General features: G+C 42.5%; 1 protein-coding gene across 2 annotated transcripts in view; it reads left to right on the top strand.

Annotated features, from left to right (window-relative positions):
* DDIAS (DNA damage induced apoptosis suppressor) overlaps positions 1-18,251 on the top strand; it is a 163,095-nt gene extending 144,844 nt beyond the window's left edge. For both annotated transcript variants that reach the window (XM_085623235.1, XM_085623234.1), the window contains exon 5: positions 15,577-18,251. In XM_085623235.1, coding sequence (XP_085479361.1) covers positions 15,577-17,985 — 2,409 coding nt within the window. In that variant the 3' untranslated portion in view covers positions 17,986-18,251. The remainder of the gene's footprint in view (positions 1-15,576) is intronic.
* The last annotated feature ends 2,897 nt before the right edge of the window (positions 18,252-21,148 follow it).

The raw sequence follows: 21,148 nt of genomic DNA, 5'->3' as shown, positions 1-21,148 counted from the left end.
CTGCTCTCTGTTTGTCAAACACAGGCATAACTGGACCTATAGTTACAGGCACCGTAACAGCTTCCAGATTCTTCGTTAACTCCCTAATTTTCTCCGCCAGTTCTGTTGTCGTCTTTGCTAATTTTCTAGCATTTTCCTCACTACCTCGATTCTCTCTCTCCCTGAAGGAACTACTACCTCTTGATTCAGGTGTCATTTTTTCTTTCTCAACTGTATCTCTTATTGGAGAAACAACTGGTGTACTCTCATCTGGTTCTGTTCTATATGGAGGTGGTTTCTTGTAAATCATGTCATTTAAGACCTCATCCTCATACTCTCCATATCTTCTCATATCTGACCCAGAAACTCCTTCTGTCGAAGGAGCAGAAGCTTCAACTGTTCTCATTGGATATAATCCCTCTGACATACAAGCATCTCGCCATCTTTTCATTCGATCATGATGTGTTTCACGATCATGTCTCCTCCCAAACATGTACCTGTGATACCCTCCAGACCTTTGCTTTTCTCGGTCATGAACTTCCTCTTCCCATTCCACTAAAGCCTCGAACTGTGTAGGTCTCGGCTTCGGGTCTAAACATAACATCTTTTCCCGTAAGTTTCTCAACACGGCCAAATTAAATGAACCATGTTCTGGAAATGCTAGAACACCATCTTCTTTAGTATACTTAACCCAGTTCTGCAACCATATACAGGTATGTAATCCATATTTCGCAACCATGAAGGATGCAGGTGTTTTCGCTGGAGGTAGCAACTCACCCTCTCTCGTTTTAACCTCTTTATCCTTGCTAAACCACTTTTTAACTTTTCCAAAGAACGTCTTTTTCTTTTTCTCTTCTTGGTAATACATTTTAGCAAGCGCTTATCAAATTCTCTACTCTTTCCGTATTATAAATATACAATACGAGTTTCTCAACCAATAGCAGCGCGACTCACACTAACGCACCAATCCTGGAGCGTCTACGTCACTAAACAGCTCTTCCAATCCCTGCGCGACTCACACTAACGCACCAATCCCAGCGCGAACCCTATTCTGATTCACTATCCAATCAGTGCGCGGACCTTCTGACGTCAACAGTCGCTGCAGTCTCTGTCTCCTGTCTCTGTCACTCGTCTACCCCTCCTTTACAAAACTCTCAGTAGACTTTGTGTGTCAAAACTTCTACAGAATCTATTAGTTACAACATAAAAACATCTCCATTGTCTGCTTCGCTAACCACAGAATAGTAAAAGAGAGTCTATTTCTCAAGAATCAACAACTTTCATACATCGCATAACTGTTTCCTCTAGGACTTATCCAAAGAGTCTTACAGTCAATAAATGTATATGCATTCACGCACATTCACACGAGAAAAATATAGTACATGCACACAGAATCCTGCTTCCCGAGAACAGCACAACCTGTCTCTGTACAGAATTATAACTCAACAACTAAGCAGCTTACCTCTGCCCAGTTCCTCAAACAAGCTCAGAGAATACCTATTACTCCTCCCGTGATAAGCTTTAACGGCAATCCTTACGGATCCCTGGGACTTAAGACCAGAGTTTCACAGATAACCTTCACTATCATACACACTCCTTATATACCAGAAATATATTCTAATAGTAACATACGACGATGTCACTGATTCCGAACCCAGACAATGTGAACGCGCAACTTCAATTGTCACACGTAATTCCTTACAATCCCGTCTTTCCCGAGAGCAGCATATACACCTTCCTCTGCCCTACTACGGAACTGCTTCCACAGCTTCCAAATTCCAGAAGCACTACATATAACTCAACATTACGACTCCAACATTTAGTATTAGTACATATACCAACAACATCAAAATAAATCAATAATCAATAAGCCAATATACAAGCAATCTTATCTTATCAGATCAAGACAACCATCTACAACCATCCTCTGCTACCAGAGAAATTGATAGAGATCAGGGTATCAAAAATATGCCCACTACCACGGATAGAGTAATCTCAGTTACACGCACATACATTCATCATACGCTAGGGCCCATTTCACTAACATACGCTCAAATACCCTACCAGCAATAAACCTGTGGGAAGAAAACTCCTAAACCACCCTGCATCTATATCTAAGCGATAGGACCTGATTATAGTGGTTGTCCCTAAACATACTCTATAATCTATACAACAATAATCAAAAATGAACACAATAATTGACAAGAAAGAATATCCAACACCATGTTTTAAAGTTATATTGCTTTATCTAAAATTAGTCAAAGTAAAATCAATCAGAATAAATCATTTTTCATAATTACCTATTCTAACTAAGTGTCAGAACGGGTCAGGACCAGTCTCCCGGTAAAGTCTCTCTCAGGACAGAGACCTCAGCATCAAACCTCAGCAACGCGTGAAGGTGGCCAAAAGAGTGGGGAGAGCCCTCCCTAAACTAACAGTTTTTATAATGGAAAATACAATAGAAACACACATAAAGTTGGCTGAATAAACTGTATCACCGAGCAGAACGAGAAGGAAGAAATGTAGCTTTGCTACATCTGGAAATCTCCGCTCAGGAAAAGTCACAAGGCATAAACTACGGAACAGGAACCAAGGAAATAAACATGTAACACTTTTAATCCGATTCCTCCTCGGCCATCGAGCCACAGTTCAGAGTTTCCCTCTAAGGCTCCTTTGTCCTTTGAGAAAGCCAAGGACACTTTCACTTTACTTGGAGTACACCCAAAGCTGCTGCCGTTCTCATGGAAAATTTCATAGAAGGACTATGGTCAGTTGTCTTTGACCTTCTTCCAGCAGGGGTCTCTCTTGCCACATCACAGAAATATTCACTCGAGGCCAGGCTCTCAAATCAGCCATCATGGATTAGGCCTCCATAGGCCACAATAGACCATCTCAATTTAAAAGAAATAAAAACAACGTTAATACAACATAATGATTAAACAGTGTTAACCCCACTAATACCCTTATGTGTATGCATTTATCTAGCTTTGTGACATAAAAAGCATTAATTCAGACAGCGTTTTGTGCTCAAAATAAATAGCACACAACAACGTTTAAACATGAAAACTTGCACGTTATTGTAAATACACAAACAGCACAAATAAGCTAACCCTCATGTAACCTTCTCTCGTGTTAGGACAAACAGGTTGATTAGTAAAACATACTTGCACAAGACAAATAATTAATTGTTAATTATTAATAAAATTAATAAAACGCATAGACATGCCAGAGCTTCAAAAGCCCCAGAATTTTCGAAAAGAAAACTCTGCTCCAGCAATACCAAAATTCTCAGTCTTCAGTGTAGCCATCATGGTGCTGTGGAGTTCGTGATGACGACCTCCCAGCACCATATACTCTTAATGGCAACAGTGTGTGTGTCTGTGTGTGTGTGTGTGTGTGTGTGTGTGTGTCAGGGTACAGGGCCTCTAAGGGTGGCACAATAAGTGCTCCAGCCCTTGGAGGCCTTCTCTGGTCACAGTGACCTGGGTACCTATGGTACCATTTACCAGGGGCTGACATGTGGCCAGAGATGCCAATTGGGTTTAGGCTTCATGCAGTTAGGGAAGGAACACAGCCCAGGGCACACTCAGTCAAAGTACATCAGCAATTCAGCAAAAAGTGGGGGCATACCATGCAAAAAAGATGGCACTTTCTCACACCTGGCTTTTAAACTGACCTTTCACTAATGGTGACAATACCTCTTAGGGGCACGCTGCACCATGGTCATCTACTCAGATCATAAGAACTCCTTTTCTGTTGATCTGCCAAGGCCTAAACTTGCAAAAGATGGCTTTTGTTTTTAGTGAATATGATTTTGTAATTGCCCACCGATCTGGAACAAAACGGTCTATGGTGGATGCCTTGTCCAGAATCAGCCCTATCAGAGAAAATACATGTGAGGAAAAATCATGTAATGTAATAACAGAGAGCAAGGTCATAGAAATAGGAGTTAAGAAGAATTTCTATCTGCGGTCAAGAAAGTCATTGCTCAGTTAAGCTTTAAAGAGTGGTTAAAGCAGGATAATCCGGTAGTTCAAAATGGCTACTTTTATTAGAATTAACATATGTACATTACTATAGTAGAGTTAGGAGAGAGAGTAATGGAGTGGTGCCATTCCTCACTTCTAGCACGGCAACTTGTAGAACAAAAGAATATACAGAATTGTTTGTTGGTTTTGGTGGGAAAATAGGTTAACAGATACAAAATGTTTTGTTCAGACTTGCCCCATGTGTTCCCGTAGCAAAAGTAACCTTCTCTCATCCAAATGGGTTGCTTCAACCCCTACCCATACCACCTGCCACTTGGCACACCATGTTAAGATTTGTTATCAGACCTTCCAAATGTCCAGAGGTTTACCACTATACTGGTTGTTGTTGGTTTCCTGACAGGGTTGCTCACATTATCCCTCTGATGAAATCCCTTCGACCCTAAAAATTGGTGGTAGTATTTATGCAACAACTGATGCACCTGCACAGTGTTCCCTCAATTAATATTTTATACAAAGGACCGCAATTTGTGTCCAAGTTTTGCTGGTAATTGTGCATCTCGCCCGATAAAGATGTTTGTCTGTCCTCTGTTTTATAACTTCCTTTCCAAACGACTGGTCCCATGGAAGCCAGCATGTCCCACATGTGCCCATGACAGAGTATTGCGGAACTTATCATTGGAAACATGTCTTTCATTATTTCCTATAGGACCCTTCATAATGGCAAGGGAGTCTGGGTACACGTTTGATATATATATATATATATCTGAGGGCCTGCCTTAGTCTGCATTCATACCACAAATATGTAATCCTTAAGTAATTGTACAACAAAACAGATGAAGATTACCTGGGCCTCCTGGTAGACCTCTCAGCTGCCTTCGGCAGAGTAGACCATCCCACCCTCATTTCTGGATTGAAGTTTTCAATGGGATTTAACAGCAGTGTACTTCACTGGTGGTTCTCCTACCTTTCCAACTAACACAAGTTTCTGAACATGGGCACCTCCAGGTCCCAAAGATGCCCTGTCTACTGAAGAGTTATATGGGAGCGGGTTGCACACCTTTCTATCAAATTTATCAGTCCTTCCAGTTAATCGTTGCGTGCTCAATGGTGACGTGCCCAGCCCCAACAGCACGTTGTATACTAAACAACATCATCCTGGGGCATGTTTTGTGCCCCAAACCATGGCACAGTTGCTATTGCCTTTGCAATTCATTTTTTCATGTCATCCGTTTTCTTCCTTTTTCATCCGTATTTCAACCTTTTTAGACCGTTTAAATCCACATGCAGGAAAATGCCATTTTTCTGTGTTTCTCATATTCAAGATGGGCCATCCGAACCTCTCAGTCAAGAATACGTACAAATGCAAAGTTCATCAAAAGCAGTTTATTTGAAACCCAATGCATTTCGGGCCCTCCAGGGGCCCTTCGTCAGGGGTAACTGAAAATCACAATTAAACAAGCATTAATGTACAGTGCACTGCTGTGTTTTCTAAAACACATGTTTTGTCAATCCCACTCCATTTTAAAAAAACATACATAGAATTCAACAATATTATTTGCCCCGATTAAATTTAAAAGCGTCCTATAGTTTATCTTGTGTTTGTATTGCGTATGCATATTTAATTCAGTTGTAATTTCCTAAACATTCCTATACAGTAACCGCGTCACCTATTGCCCTCAAACAAAACCTCATTTTCTTCCCCATCCTCTGTGGTAGCCACTCACTAACATCCCGATATTACATACTCCCTCTCCGTCAAACCATGATTCTTATGCCTTTCTAAACATCTACCCTTCTCTTCACGCAACTACCAAAAACAAGCATCCTATTTTGATAAATATTCGCGTACTCTCGCAAACATTTTTATCGCACTTCATTCATTGCGCGCTCTCCCCCTCGCTTTCTTCTATACCCCCGTCACATACCTGCTAAACAACGTCCGTCCTCCTCTCTTGGAGGCAGAAGAAATTCACGACACCATTGAATCACCTGGTTTATCAACCTCGCTTCTGCCCCCTCTACCCAATCACCTCCCCCTTTTTTTTCTTTCTTTTTTTACTTAACGAGATCACCACCTGTTCAGCGTAAATCCATGCGAGTTACCTAAAGCACTACAACTCCCATAATGCATACAATCACTAAAGAACATGTTCGGGTGTTGAATCCCATCATGCGCGTGTCCAAAATAATCGATGCATCTCTGCACCATTAGTAACCAATAAACCCCTTCAATAAACTTGAAGTTTTCAATGGGATTTAACAGCAGTGTACTTCACTGGTGGTTCTCCTACCTTTCCAACTAACACAAGTTTCTGAACATGGGCACCTCCAGGTCCCAAAGATGCCCTGTCTACTGAAGAGCACCTAGGGTTCCATATTGTCTACTGTCATCTTCAGCCTCTGCATGGACTCGCTAGGTGCTCTACTCATAGATCTCCTCATCAAGATTCACCAATATACCTATGATACACCTCTACTTGAAAGTTTCCTATGCTACATATACAACACGCCTCAAACACTGCCCGCACATCATCCAGACCGGGATGTCTAGTGCCTATCTGAAGCTCAGTCCAAACAAGGCACAAATTCTGTTATTTTCCAAGAACAACAAACAAAAAATCTGTCTCAATGACATGAACTTTCACGACTTCAAACAACAATTTTTGCTGAATGCCTGGTAACTTCGAGTAATCCTGGACAACAACCTCACTGTCAAGGGACACACTGCCCAAAAAAAAAAACAGAGATGGTAATGGCCTGTTACCAGCTCTCTTGTAACGAAAGCAATATCAAAATTACTGTTTAAATCCTCCCTCATAATCTCACATCTGGAAGGTGGTAACACCCTGCTCTCTAGCCTCCCAGATGCCACACTGGCACACCTTAAGGGCATCCTACACACCTCCGCATATCTCATCCAGGCCCTGAAAAATATGATCCGATCATCCATAACTTCCATCCTGATGGAACTCAATTGGTTCCCCTTGTCGGCCTGCACCATTTTCAAAATCAACTGCATCATTACAACACAATCACAATCTGCACACCCCACTTATCTTACAGACAAGCTCACCATCTCTGGAGGTTCTTAGCACACAGGCAGCCAGGACATCATCAAACTGCATACTAAGAAAAAGAAAAACACGACTCCAGTTCTTTTCATATATCGTATATGCACCCAGGATCTGGAACGTCTCTGTATCCAGCAAGACCACACCAATGCAGCACCAATTTAGGAAATATTTAAAGACTCGCGTCTTAAAAGAACACTACATCACAATACATTAATAGTCTGTATCTCTGCTATCTCTCCTATCACTCGTTGACTTTGTGCTTCTTTTTGATCCTGTGCAGCTCTCCTATGCCTTTTGGCTAGGTTTCTGCTAGAATTGCCATGTATGCATACTAAGAAAAAGAAAACAACAACCCTGTATCCAGCAAGACCACACTAATGCAGCTCCAATTTAGTAAATATTTGAAGACTCGCCTCTTAAAAGAACACTACATCACAATACATTAATAGTCTGTATCTCTGCTATCTCTCCTATCACTCGTTGCCTTCGTGCTTCTTTTTGATCCTGTGCAGCTCTCCTATGCCTTTTGGCTAGGTTGACTGAATTTTAGTGTAAAACAATTAATGTGGCTAGTTTAAATATACAAGTCCATTCTAGAAATAAATATATAAACTCGGATGGGGTTGAAGAAAGAATAAATGGAACATTTAAGGTAAAAAGCATGTCCAAAACAAGTATTTTCAGGAGGTAACGACAGTTAACTGATGAACATTCTTTAATCCTGGCACTTGCCTGTATATATTACTTATTCAATGTGCATTGGTTTAATGTATTTATTTAAGCACACATAAGGTGATGGGTGGAATGCTTGCAGTTTGTCTAATCAGTGGCAATCGCTCTTTCTTTTACTTGCCATGCCACCTCAGTTTGGTCCTAGCCATATGCAGCCTTGACCCCTGCCTCATGGGAACAGTCCAGCTCGAACTTCTGAGACAGGTCCTTACTGAACTGGAACACAAGCAGTCTAGGACTGATTTCGCCCAGATAAGAACTCATCAGCAAAGTATAGCTTGACTCCAGTGGCACAGTGAGCATGGGACCCACGTCTGGGCATACTCTTGCCATTTAGGGCAGTACAAAAAACACGCAATAGGTGATGAGGCATGCTTGCAATTTGTTTAACCATAGGCAATTGCTCAGGTTAGCAGCCCAACCCATTGTTCTTTTGCTCACCATGCTACCTCAGTTTGGACCCAGCCATATGCAAGTCAGCCTTGACCCTATTACTCTTGGGAAGAGTCCAGCCAAAATTAGCACGTTTTAGCATGCATTTCTTCTTCATGAGTTAGAAAGGCGCACTAAATCACAAATCACAAAATATTTGGTGCCTTTGCTTATATTTTCTATTGTACCAGATTTAAATTGTGAAAGAAAACTATGCTTAACTTTTAGCATTCCATTTTGCCTACATCTACAGTGCTTTCTCTTTTATTGGACATTGTGGGGAAATGTGCCTTAACATGTTCCCTTTTTTTTATTTGAAACTCTAGAATGTTAACATTTTCTATATAGGAAGAAATGCTAAATAGCCCTCTTTCTCAAGTGCTGTACTAAACATTTATACCTTTGTCTGTGCAGTACGTCACCTCTACTGCAGGACTGACCTCACTGCATTTCCTAAATCTAGGCTTTCGCCAAGACATTTAATGTTAATAAAAGGCCTCTTCTAATCAAATAGTAATAATAGAGAGGGCACAGTGTACTGTTCCCTAAGGGCCATTCATAGAATCTATACAGCAGGACAATTCAAGCCATACTTTAAAATAAGAAGTTTGGTCGACCTCTGACAGAGCCCAAACCATGTCTCTTCAGATAAACGTAAATTGACTATGAAGTTGGATCCTGTGTTTAATAAGTATTAGAACATTGGAATGTTGAGTGCTCCATTGAAAACAATGGAGTGCTCCTGGCTTCTAATGGCTGGTAAAAACCTGGAGGATCAATATTGCAATGTTTAAGAAAGGCCTCACTGAGACCGAGGGGATTTCAACCCCCTCTGGCTGTGTGAGGCCTTTGTTTTACAAATTAGAATATCCTGCCCTATAGATGCAGAATGGTCTAATCACCTTAGATCCCTCTGTAGCAGGCACTACCGGCCATTAAAGGCCCCGTTCCCTTGTTAAAGGCCCTTGCCTTCGGCTCAGGACTTCAACACTGGAGCGAGCCTTCAATGGCCGGTAGAGCCAGCTACAGAGGGCTTTAAGGCTATATTATCAACGCCAACATTACAGCATGTAGGTTTCCTGAAAACACCCAGGATAAATTCACTGTTTCACTTACATAGCTTACTTTCACTCTCACCTCTTAGCGGCCTTACCCAAGTGGACTGCCAACTCCGCACCAAAAAGCGAACACACAAATGGAGCTAGGGAGGTATGAACATAGACTTTGGGAACCTGACATGAGTCACTGATAAGCACTGTTCCTCCTAGCACCTTCAAGAATGAGACAACTCCTGGCTCTACCTGCTGCTCCGTGGGAAATCCTCGGACGTTGCCAGCAGATAGTGCTGAATTGCCTCATCAGGGGTTCAGGCTGAACTGGTTTGGAGGTGATTGGAGCTGGAGGGCAGAGGGAGGCTGCTTGGTAACTAGGCTCTCCACAGACATGTTGATATTTGTACCATGAAATGTTTTAGGGACCGGATGTGAGAAAGTACCATCTTTCTTGCATGGTATGCCCCCACTTTTTGCTAAATTGCTCAATGTACTTTGATTAAGTGTACCCTGGTCTCCTGCCAATCAGGTGCCCAGGGCCAATGTTCCTTCCTTAAAACACACCAACTCCAAATTGGCAAACCCTAGCCACATGTCAGCCCCTGGTAAATGGTACCCTAGGTACCCAGGGCCTTGTGGCCAGGGAAGGCCTCTAGGGGCTGCAGCACTCATTGTGCCAGCCTTAGAGGCCCTGTACCCTTACACACACACACTGCCTTTGCAGGCTGAGTGTCTGGGTGCAGGACAAAACAAAGAGTCGACATGGCACACATCTGTGTGCCATGCCCATTACCTACACTGCCAAGGCATATATCAGTCACCCCTCTAGCTGGGTGCCTTACGCCTATGGTGTGGGCGCAGGAGCCCTGTGCCCCTACAGTACCCGGGTCCATTCCTGGGCACTGTAAGTGCAGTGCTGCCATTTAAGAGTACATGGTGCTGGGAGCTCGTCAAACACGAGCTCCACAGCACCATAATGGCAACACTGAAGACTGGGAAGTTTGGTATCAAACTTCTCAGCACATTAAACCCACACTGATGCCGGTGTGGGATTTAATGTACTAAGCACCCCAAAGGGCATCTTAGAGATGCCCCCTTACAACTAACCTACAATCCCCGTCTGCTCTGAGGCTGCCCAGGCTGCCACACAGCAGACACGTTGCTGGACCCCTGGGTGGGAGAGCCCCTGCTCTCCCGGGCCTGCAACAATGCACATCCTGGGTGAGGTGATAAATCTCCTCCCCCAGGATGAGCAAAGGGAAGCTTCAAAGGCATGCCGCCTCTTGGAGTTTCCCCAGGCCACTGCAACCCCCCACTCTGGCGGGAAGCTTGGCCGGAAACCCCATACAAGGACAGGGGATGTGCCAGCCTGCCCACCCCAACCCACAGGTGGGGGAGGCGAGGTGAAGCACATCTCCGGGCTCTCGCCATCTTGAAGATGGGGGGCCCTACCCTATCAGGATTAGGCTACTGCCCCCCTCCCACAGGAGAGAGGCAGGATAGGGGGTGTACCCACCCCAGGACAAGGACCCATTGGTCCCTGGCCTTCACCTACCTGTAACGCCCCTAAATCTAGTATTTAGGGGCACCCTGAACCTTCCTTCCCTAGATTCCAGATTCGAAAAACTACAAGAAGAGCAAGAAGAACAAAGACCTGCCCTGCAGCTGCTAAAAAGGGAAGAAGACACCAACTGCTTTGGCCCCAGCCCTACCGGCCTGTCGACTCCCAGACCTGCACCAGCGCGGCATCTCTCGTGGCCAGCAACCTCACCAAACCCCGGAGGACCTGGCTACCTTTTGGCTCTAAGCCCCTGGGACTCCCATGAGTAGAGGCTCTACTCAGAAACCTACCTCTAACCCCTGGCAGCAGCCGGGAACCGCGAACCCAGCACACTCTGCACCAGCCAAGCCTGGCCAGTGCCGGAGTGGACAAAGACCCTGAGGACGACCCCACGGCGACTGTGACCCCGAGTCCGGCACCCAAGGACCCCCCTCGACATTCCGGAAGAAGCCTGCAGCCTCAGAACAGAGTGCCACCCCAACCGCGATCAACAAGAGGGTAAGATTTCCGTCATCAAAAGGCACCCCTGCACCCGGCGCCCTGCGGCCCCCTGTGCCCAATCCCGGGGTACCCACCTAACCTACAACTACCCAACTTACCTCTCGAAGTGGTGGTGGCACCTGAAGCATCCTCGTCCCCGAGCTTGCAGCTTTTTTTCCAAACCGGAACATTCCCATTGATTTCCATTGAGCGCCCGACGGCTCAAAAGCACCCTGCACCCAGCCGCCCAAGTGGCCCTGGCAGTGCAATCTCTACACTAGCCTACTTCCCCACTTGCCCTGAGTGAGTGACCAGGAGCCCAGCTCCCACAGCCGCGTGGCCTGCTAGTCAGCAGTCACCAAACCAGGCCCCCCTATTCTTCATAGGCTAACATTGGGCCTAACTCGCTCTGCACCCGGCCGTCCGGAAACCGGTGAGGGTGAACTGACTGTACCTACCTGACACTGGGAGACCCCTGAGTCTATGTCCAGAACTTCAACTCTGCCAGTCGAGAACTTACCCTTAAACCGCGATCTTCATTTTCCTCATAGGGTAACATTGGCTGGCTTTTTCTTGGAAATTATTCTAAGTGTGAACTTTTCAAAACTCGAAATATTCACCAAAAATCAGCCGAGTACCAAAAACGAATTTACTCACCTGCTCTTAGGTGAGCTCCCAGTGCTGGATCTTGGTGCCCAGCACTGACTCTGAAAAGTACCCACAACTACACTTACCTTCAACTGCTTTTTCTTCCATAGGAAACCATTGACTGCTTTTCTGTGAAATTTCTTCTAAGTGTTGATTTCTGCAATCTTGAAATATTCTTTTAAAATCGTACAATTTCTGCAAACGTGATTACTTACCTGTTTCTGATAAAGACCCCAGTGCTGAGTCTAGGTACTCAGACCTGGATTACAAAAGTAACGATAAAGTACTCTACCTGCAACTTGAATTTCTTGCCATAGAGATCCATTGAATGTTTTCTTTGAAATATTTTCTAAGTGTCAACTTTTGAAATAGCTAAATATTATTTAAAAATCAGTACAGTAATTAAGTCGACTTCCACCACTTGATTCTGAATATTGTCCCAGGGCTGGACCTAGGAGCCAGACCTGGAATTCCAAAAGTAATCTGAAAAGTAATTTATTACAAAATAACCTGAATTTACCATTGAGCTCAATGCATTGTTATGTTTAGGAAATAGGATTGTTTATTGCAACCAACTGTGACTATTTACAAAAATCCATTGCTTATTGCAAAAGTATTTATATTCAACCTCTCATTCTGAGAAAGTATATTTTTATTCCCTGTGTGGTTCTAAAAATAAAACAAGCATATATTTTATATATATAAACCATTGGCCTAGAGTTCGGTTATTGAGTGTGTGAGACCATTTGCTGACTGAGTCTGTATAACAAATGCTTTACACTGTCCTCTGGTACTGCCTTACTGCTCGACCAAGCTACCACTTTAGAGAGTAAGGTCATACCTAACTTTGACCTCTATCAGCCCCTGGGGGACTGTGGACTCTGTACACCCTGTACCTATTAGGGAACAGTATATACAGAGCCACTTTCTCACACCGGATTATTAACGTACCAATAACATTCTAGCTCCCCGTATAAAAACCGATGCTTGACTCACTGATATTTCAGAACCAGCTTGCATCTAGAAGTAGGAACTCTCTACAAGGAAGACCTCTACGTCATTGGAAATACAACACTAGCTGAATTGGATAACAGTAAAAACGTTTGCATTATGACCAGTAGCAGTGGGGAGACATGAAATAAACATAACAGTGCCTGACATACAAAAACGTAAATCCTCTCTATGGACTTATAGAAAAAAATCATGTTTGGTGACTAGTTACTAACACTTACAGTGAGGGCATTGGAATCCCCTTGCAGTTCTGTTAATAAAAATACATTGAGGGATACATTTAAAAGGGAATTAGTCAAGTACCATCTGTTTCAGTTTTTGTAACCTGCCTCTCAGCACAATTTTATTTACAAAGCCGTCGATAAGAATTTTTGGCAAGCAAACCTCTTTGAAGAATTCTTGTCTGGAACTGACTAGACTCCTTTTTAGGTCTTGCCTATTCTAACCCGCAGGGATGGATAGGCGAGATTATAGTAAGCAGTCCGAAAAGTCTACCTAGCTGCGGATCGCGTACAGTTCATGTGAACACAATCACGCGCATTGTCAACAACTGTCACAACCACGCGCATTCTTTACAGCTTCCATTTTCTACCAGGCACTTCGTGCGTACGCCACGCTCTCCCTCTGTTGCCACACGCATTCAGCTCACCAGGCTGCACACCCCCTCATTCTCCATATGTCGCACGCCTTTTCTTTGATCTCCGCCGCGCGTTCTCACAGGCTCCTCTCCGCCCACGCGTCTCTCCCCTTCCGTGTAGTTCCGCTCCGCCTTCTCTTTCTCGCATTTTTTTTTGTGCTTTGTGTGACTGACTACTTGACCTTGTGCCTGAGTTTTGCATGCGTCTATTATATTTATTTACTTAACTTTACGCACCCAAAGTTTTTTTTATTTCACTTTACGCACCCAAACACGTTAATTCTTTCCTTTCCTTCTTACATTCTTATGCGGGAAAAAAAATCACTCTCTCCACAAACAGCACTTTTATCCTGTCTCGCCTCTCTGTGTTTGTTCTGCTTTACGCATCCAAACACGTATGCTTTTGTCTGATTTTCCTGCTTACAATCTCATGCAAAACAAACAAAAAATCACTCTCTCTACAAACAGCACTCCTCTCCGCCCACGCGTCTCTCCTCTTCCATGTAGTTCCGCCCCGCCTTTTCTTTCTCGCATGTTTTTTTTTTTTGGGCTTTGTGTGACTGACTACTTGACCTCGTGCCAATGAGTTTTGCATGCGTCTATTATATTTATTTACTTTGAATGTTTTTTTTGTTATTTAACTTTACGCACCCAAACACGTTCATTGTTGTTTATTGCCTGCTGCATATCCGAGTGTTCACTTGTATTTTTTCTTCTTTGTGTGAGAGAATACTCGCCAATTTAGGTACTTTCATCCTTGTAAAGCTATATTTAAAATCACCAGAAAGAGATATGCACCTCGGATTACCCTGGCATTTTATTTACAGCTAGTTCTTTTAAAATAATCATAGTCCCTGCATCATTGGGATGCAGGGACATTGCTGGTTTTGAGTGTTGTTTGGCTTTCCACGTTAATCAACATTGGACCAAAGGTGAGCCAAGGTGTCCTTTGTGAAATCTGTTTAAACCAATGTCTGTTTTGGGTAGAACATAAGCCGAGACACGCTTCATACCAAGAAAATGACCAGTCTCCCCCGAGCCTGACCAGATCATTTCTCTACAGACAAAACAAATCTTCCAGTGTTTTATGATTAAAAATAACTTGATGCAAGTATTCTATACTTTGTATCTCTCTGCTCTGTACTTTAGGTATGCTGTTGTAGTATAGAAAATATTTCTGCAGTTTGGTTTTTCATACATGACCCAGCTACTATCTGCACAGTGCACTTTAAAGAAGCCAGCTGTGCAACATACCTCTTTTTTCCACATATGAAGCATCAAGGCTGCATCTATTTTGCTGCAATTAGGCTTAAGGAGAATGCCCCTTCAAGAGTTTAAGGAGGATCTGTTGCAGCCCATGGACTGTATTGAATTAGGAACATTGGGTTGATAGAGATGCCTGTTTCCCACATACAAATGGTGCCGGTCAAAACATGTCTTAGATAACAGTTCTGAACAGCAAGTATATAGTTTTCCTAATCTGAGGCTGTCTCTCAGTTCCCAGTCACAGCTCATAATCCTGCTCAATTGCGAGATCCACCATGTGACGTCCAATATGTTCACTGTATACCTTGGTAGGGCACATCATGCAGCCAAGGTTATCTCCTGGGGACGGCGTTTAGAGATTTTGTTAGAGGTGGCCGCCAATGTCATTTTCTTTTGCACCTTGCTCAGAAAATAAAAACTGTTCTGATGTTCATTGAAAGGTTGGCTGCGTCTGTTTGTGTTTCAATATTCTTTGAATTGCATACCTTGCTATACCTTTGTATATGTTGACAAATCAAGTAATTAAAAAAAATAATAATTGCATTTTGCTCGTGAGTAGCCTTTACTTTTTGTAGTTTTATTTTTTTCCCAATTGCTTAGTCAACTACTGGTTATGTTTTAAAAGATAACTATTATACGCATACAACATCATACTTGCATTAATGGTAAACCATTGTCATTCACAGTTTATCTAAAGCGTGTTTCCTTTTTTCAGAGTTCAGAAAATAAAGCTGAGCAGCTCTCCTATTCCCACAACAGCCTGCTCAATTCAAACAGGCATGAAATAGATCTTGTGGCCTGCCAGATAGTATCACCAAATGTTGAAAATATTGGCTTCACCGTTTTCAGTTTTTACAATCGACTTCTGCAGTATGCTGCGCTCTGCTTCCACAGCACCTCTCAATCTATTGACTCTGTTGGGACTCCGGTAGATCAGCCAGGCAGTGATTTCAGCAGCTTGTGCCGTTCTCGCCGCAACCGCATCCAGTCCAAAGGAGGCAAAAACAATTTGTTGAGTCCTTGGAAACTGTCATTTGGGTTAGTATCATCAGGGGATTATTCAATAACTGGAGATTCTTCAACTGCTCAACTGAGCAATGTTTTGACTAATCATTCAGTGGACGGTAGAACTTCAGCAGAAAAACCAATCGTTGTGCAGTCTTCAAAAGAACCAGTTGAGGATGCCGAGCGGGTTGCCTCAGCCACAAAGAGGACCGAAGGAAAGAAACTGGTGCAACAACTGAATTGTGAATTCAGTAGGGATGTCAGATGGACAGAGGCAGTACCTGCAAGTTTTCCAAAACTTGATACTAATTTCGAAAATAAATTAACACCAATGAGAGTCGCGTCTTCTGACAAGTGTGCCTCATCATCATTGCAAGATACAGCAACTGGTCAAAATACTATTTTCAAAACTAAAGTTATTTACAAGTCTTATAACGATTTAGAAGCACCTTGGAGTTCTTGCCAAGACAATGAATTGAGTTTTTCTTATTCGTCTATGAAAGAATTCAAATCAGTTGCTGGTGATAGTGATAAAGAGCATCAAAGAGTTTGTAGTGACGAAGAGGACTCTGCAGCTTGGGATGATCTACCATTCTCAGAAAGTCTAAGTGAATTCATCGAAAAAGTTGAAAAGGACAAGAACTCAACAGCTCAGATAGGTTGTGAAGCCTTGAGATTGTCACCGGGTGTAGTACATAATGAACGAAGAATTGGCATTGCTAATCCTTTGTGCAGTTCAAAGCCTCTGACTGTAAATTCACCCTTTGGGTTCTCCTCAAACAGCTCACAGCCACCGCATGCCACAGCATACAGCAACATTGATCGTTCAAGTTGTCACTCATTGACTAGTAGTGTGGTAGGCCAGGCGGCAGATGGCAATGATTTTTCCAAATATTTAGGATCCAGTTCCAATGTAAAGGAAAATGCAGATCTATGTGCTGCATGTGAAGAGCGTGCTTCTCCGCCAAAGCATGAATCGGAATTAAAAGCACACAAAAGAGACACATCTGAAAAAAATGAATTAGAGACAGTGCTCAAATCCGATGAAAAGGTCCACACGTCCTCCCTGCAGGACTCGAGTAACAATAGCTTCCAAAACAGCTACAATGGTTCTGGTGATCTTTTTGATTCTAGTGAGAATGAACTGGACATAGTGCTAAAAAGTGTGCATCCGCAAATATATTCGTGTGCTTCCCCAGATAGAGTGTTGTTTACGAGGCATATTGTGAATAAGCCTTGTATCTCCTTGCCCTCTGAAAACTCACCTCAAAGGGATCCCCCACAGAAGCAAGACCATTTTATTATCCAAAAAAGTGGTTCTTTTCTCATTTCTTCACAGTCTGATTCGGATCAAGAAAATGTGGATTCCCAAAATTTTGTTCCTTCATCCCAATCCACTCCACTGTTGCAGCAGTTTTCTTGCATAAGATCTTTTTGTGAAAAAGGAGCCATCATCACCAGCCGAACTACCTATAAAAGTGAAAAATCTATTTTTCCACTACAAGGTAGTTTTCTAAGGCAACCAGCATTTAACTGTTCCAAAAGAAAGACCTCAAAAACTCTTGGTGGCGTAAAAGTAGCCACAAGTATATGTGCCACACAGGAGGATTGTTGTCCTTTCAGTCCTTCTGCTGACTTGTTCGAAAGTGACACTGAAGAGTGCATCCCTCCTTCTGGCACAAAACCATTGCCAAAGCCTAAGATCTCAATGATGCCAACCGGAAGACCTGTGGAAAATAACAAGATCTGCTACGCTGTTAACAGAAGGCATAGTGCTTATGATAAAGATAACAGCAGCAAGCGACAAACTAATAAATATTCACTTTACAACGAACTAGAAGGTACAAATGAACAACCATCAGCAGTTCTTGTGTGTACCGCAGAGGCTGCAAACTGTACCTCGACTGTAAATAATACTGTTTGTCGGCTTAAACCTTCTGCCTGCTGGACACCTACTTGCTCAGGAAACAGTAACTGTCTTTCAGTTGCTAGTGACTATCAGTTGTTTTATTCACAGGGTCAGATCAATGCCAGTGAGGGTAACTGGTCCCCAGAATTGTTTGCAGAAGAAATTATTGTTTCCCGATGCAGTGATCTTGTACAAAAGCAATTATTTTGAAAACGTAAAGGAATGTTAACTCTATCTTATTTTTCTGTGCTGTAGTCCATGTATGGCTGTGTAAATATCTTCATACTTGTACTTTTCTACTGTGTAGTTTTGACCTATTTTCACATCCACAAATGAATATTTTATTTCTTCTTTTTCCTATTACATTGGTCTACTTCATCAACACTGGTTGTGAAAAAAATCTAAATTGTCACCATCACTTTGTATAAAAAAAAAGTACTGTGAGGAACACTTTCAGTACCTTTTTTTAAAATGTATTGCATTAATTGCCATTGTTTCTTTTCGCAATCTCTGCCTTTCTATGTGTTTCATCTAATTCAATTTTCTTAAATGAATGGCTAAATCACATCTTTATGGCATGTACGTTTTGAAGCAAGCATAGCCACACGTGCTAAGAAGAACGCTGACTGGATTGCTACTTTTTTGTCCTTATATTCACCACAGCTAGTTTATGCACATCTTTACAGACCCAAACAAGCTTTATGTTTTACAGAAAACCTAAAGTGCATAATGCACCATATGTTCTGCAGATGACCTATAGTAACTGGACGGTAGGAAATTATCATTTTGGCCGCTTTTGTGTACATAGAAACCAGGCAGCCTAGATTCAGGCTCCAGCATGTACAGAAACAGCACTCCTAGCCGACACAGACGGCATCCGCATGTTCCTCGTCAGAAGAGACACGGCTGCCCTAATTCTCTTGGAGCTCTCTGCAGCATTTGGCACAGTCTCACATCCCATCCTCATCAGGCACAAGTCACGAGATTGGTATCCAGGGACCCGCTCTCTGCTGGAAATACAAGTTGGCAGTCTGGCACCTTCTTCCTCAGAAGCCTGTTTACCCATCTGCAGGATGCCTCAAGGTTAATTTCTCAGCCTCACCGTCCTCAATGCATACATGATCCCTCTGGCCACCACGATCCGCGCACACAACATCCTCTCCTACGCAAATAACATACAACTCATACTTGCCCTCTGAGAAGACCCCCAACACAAATAACGAGTTTACCTCCCTCTCCACATTCGAGCCTCCTCCATTCTTCTTGAATTCCGCAAGAAGCTGAAGACCTGACTTTTCAATTAACCAACCTACCATAGACAGGGCTGGGCACACGCACCTACTCAGCACCAGAATAATCTCTTAGGTGATAGTGCTATTTACAAATATACACATAACATTCCATGGATATCCAGCAGCCTCTCGTGAATGCAAGGCACAGTTTCTGCCTTTCAATATTTGCATATCTTAACCGTTAATAATATCAGGTGAAAAAAATAACATACTTTGACCTTTATTTAGTCCCCCGTTAGTTTCTTGTACCCCAAAACTGATCAAAGGAACAGCTACCTCTAATTTCACCCTGAAGATCGCATCAAAGATTTTATTCACATTCAGCAAATTATTAAACTTTACAGCACCTGGAGAACACAGGGATATCATCTGCTTTATCAGCTTTGCATTTTGTGCATCTAGCCAGTGAATGTGGATTCAGTTTGGACAACTTCTTTGGGAATCAGTAGAACTGATGAACTATAAAATAGTAATATCTTTTTAAAGTAGCTGAGCACCTTATTTTATGCACAAAATCTATAGGCACTTGCCATAAATTTGTAAGCAGTTGCTTCAGGTTTCAACGGCTTGCTGTAGCTGATGTCATGTTTCAATCTCCTTCTTTATATGTTTGCAGTGGTTGACTTGAAACTTGAGTATTGAGAGATTGATAATAACATCTGTGATCTTGATGTCCTTTAACCACTTTATTTGGTAGTATTTGAACCCGGAGACTTGTTTGGTATTAACCATAAAACTTTGCCGTGACGTATAGCCAATTTAGAACTTGGCGGATATCCTAATGCAATTCTAATTAGGTTGAAAGGGATATCTATCAGATTTATGAGGGAACACCTATCTGACACTCTAAATCAGGCCCATATTGTTCCCTTTATGTAATAAATCACTTATGGTGATGAACTTGGTAAAAGACAATGGGATACTAAGCTTACCCTTTAAACGTGACTGAATTCCTGGTGCATTCTTGTAGGGTTGATTCAATCTGTGATATGATGGTGCACCCATTAATTTCCTCACCTCATGCCAGAATTAAGGTGCCGATTGTAAACATTTCAGCCTTGCTTTTTTGCAGTACTCGGGGTCAAAGTACTTGCAAGTGAAGTCCCTCATAGACGCAGGCTCTATCTTATCAGTCAACCAGTCACTTGGTATCTTAGTGCTCTTAAAGGTTCTAAATTGTTTCATTTTATAATCCCAACAATAAGTGGGTAATTTGGCGAAGTCCATCCGCCTTTGGTCAGGGGCGAGTACGTTTTTTCCGGGCTATCAGGTTCCCTTTCCCTCTCCAAAGAAGAGAACTGATCATAGCCTGTGTACTCTGATATTGAAGGGAGAGAATCATCTTTAAAATAATTCTTCAGATAAGTGTGAGTGATGTGTTCTTCAGTGTGCGTAGTAGAGGTTTTATTTTATCAGTGACCTTTTTTGGTTAATGTGAGCTAGTTGTCCTATTTTAGGAAATTATATTTACTCACATAGATCTAATTTTTTTTTATGTGGGTGCTCTATATTCTGTTCCACACAATCCTTTCAGATTTTTATCATTCATTTATATCAAGAAATGGCTGCGACTCGGACTGTAGTTTCTTTCAATTTAGGAATACTCATCTCAGTCGGGCAGTACAAATGACTAAATCTACATATAGTGCCTAGCTGAATGGGACTGAAGAGATCTTTGATGAGATTTTAGGTCCTTCTTGCTCATGCATAGGGCAACTTTCATTGTCACTATAATGTCCATCTCTGCTACAAAGAGGAATCCAAATGTTTTGCCAAAGCATATGAGGAGGCATTTGGTCTGGTAGGTCCTCCGCAGTGCTCTAATCCTGCACCCATAGTGCCAATGACCGGTCTGTGTGATATTTTCTTTAGGACATTTTCACTGCTCTAGAGTGACTAGGCATGTGGCACTGTGCTCATGTCTTTAATTATTTTTTATTGAATATTTCTCTGTAGAGAAGGAGCTTACTATTAACTTTCAAATTATCTCCATCTATAGTTCTACTGTTACTACATGTTTTAAGTAATGTAGTTCCTGCTGGGGATACTTGAAACTCTCCTGTGATACAATTTAAAGCCGT

Source organism: Triturus cristatus, chromosome 8 (genome assembly GCF_964204655.1).
Source record: "Triturus cristatus chromosome 8, aTriCri1.1, whole genome shotgun sequence".
In the NCBI taxonomy this organism is placed as follows: domain Eukaryota; kingdom Metazoa; phylum Chordata; class Amphibia; order Caudata; family Salamandridae; genus Triturus; species Triturus cristatus.
The sequence above is the reverse complement of the archived record's forward strand: the minus strand, read 5'-3'. Positions and strand labels throughout refer to the sequence as shown.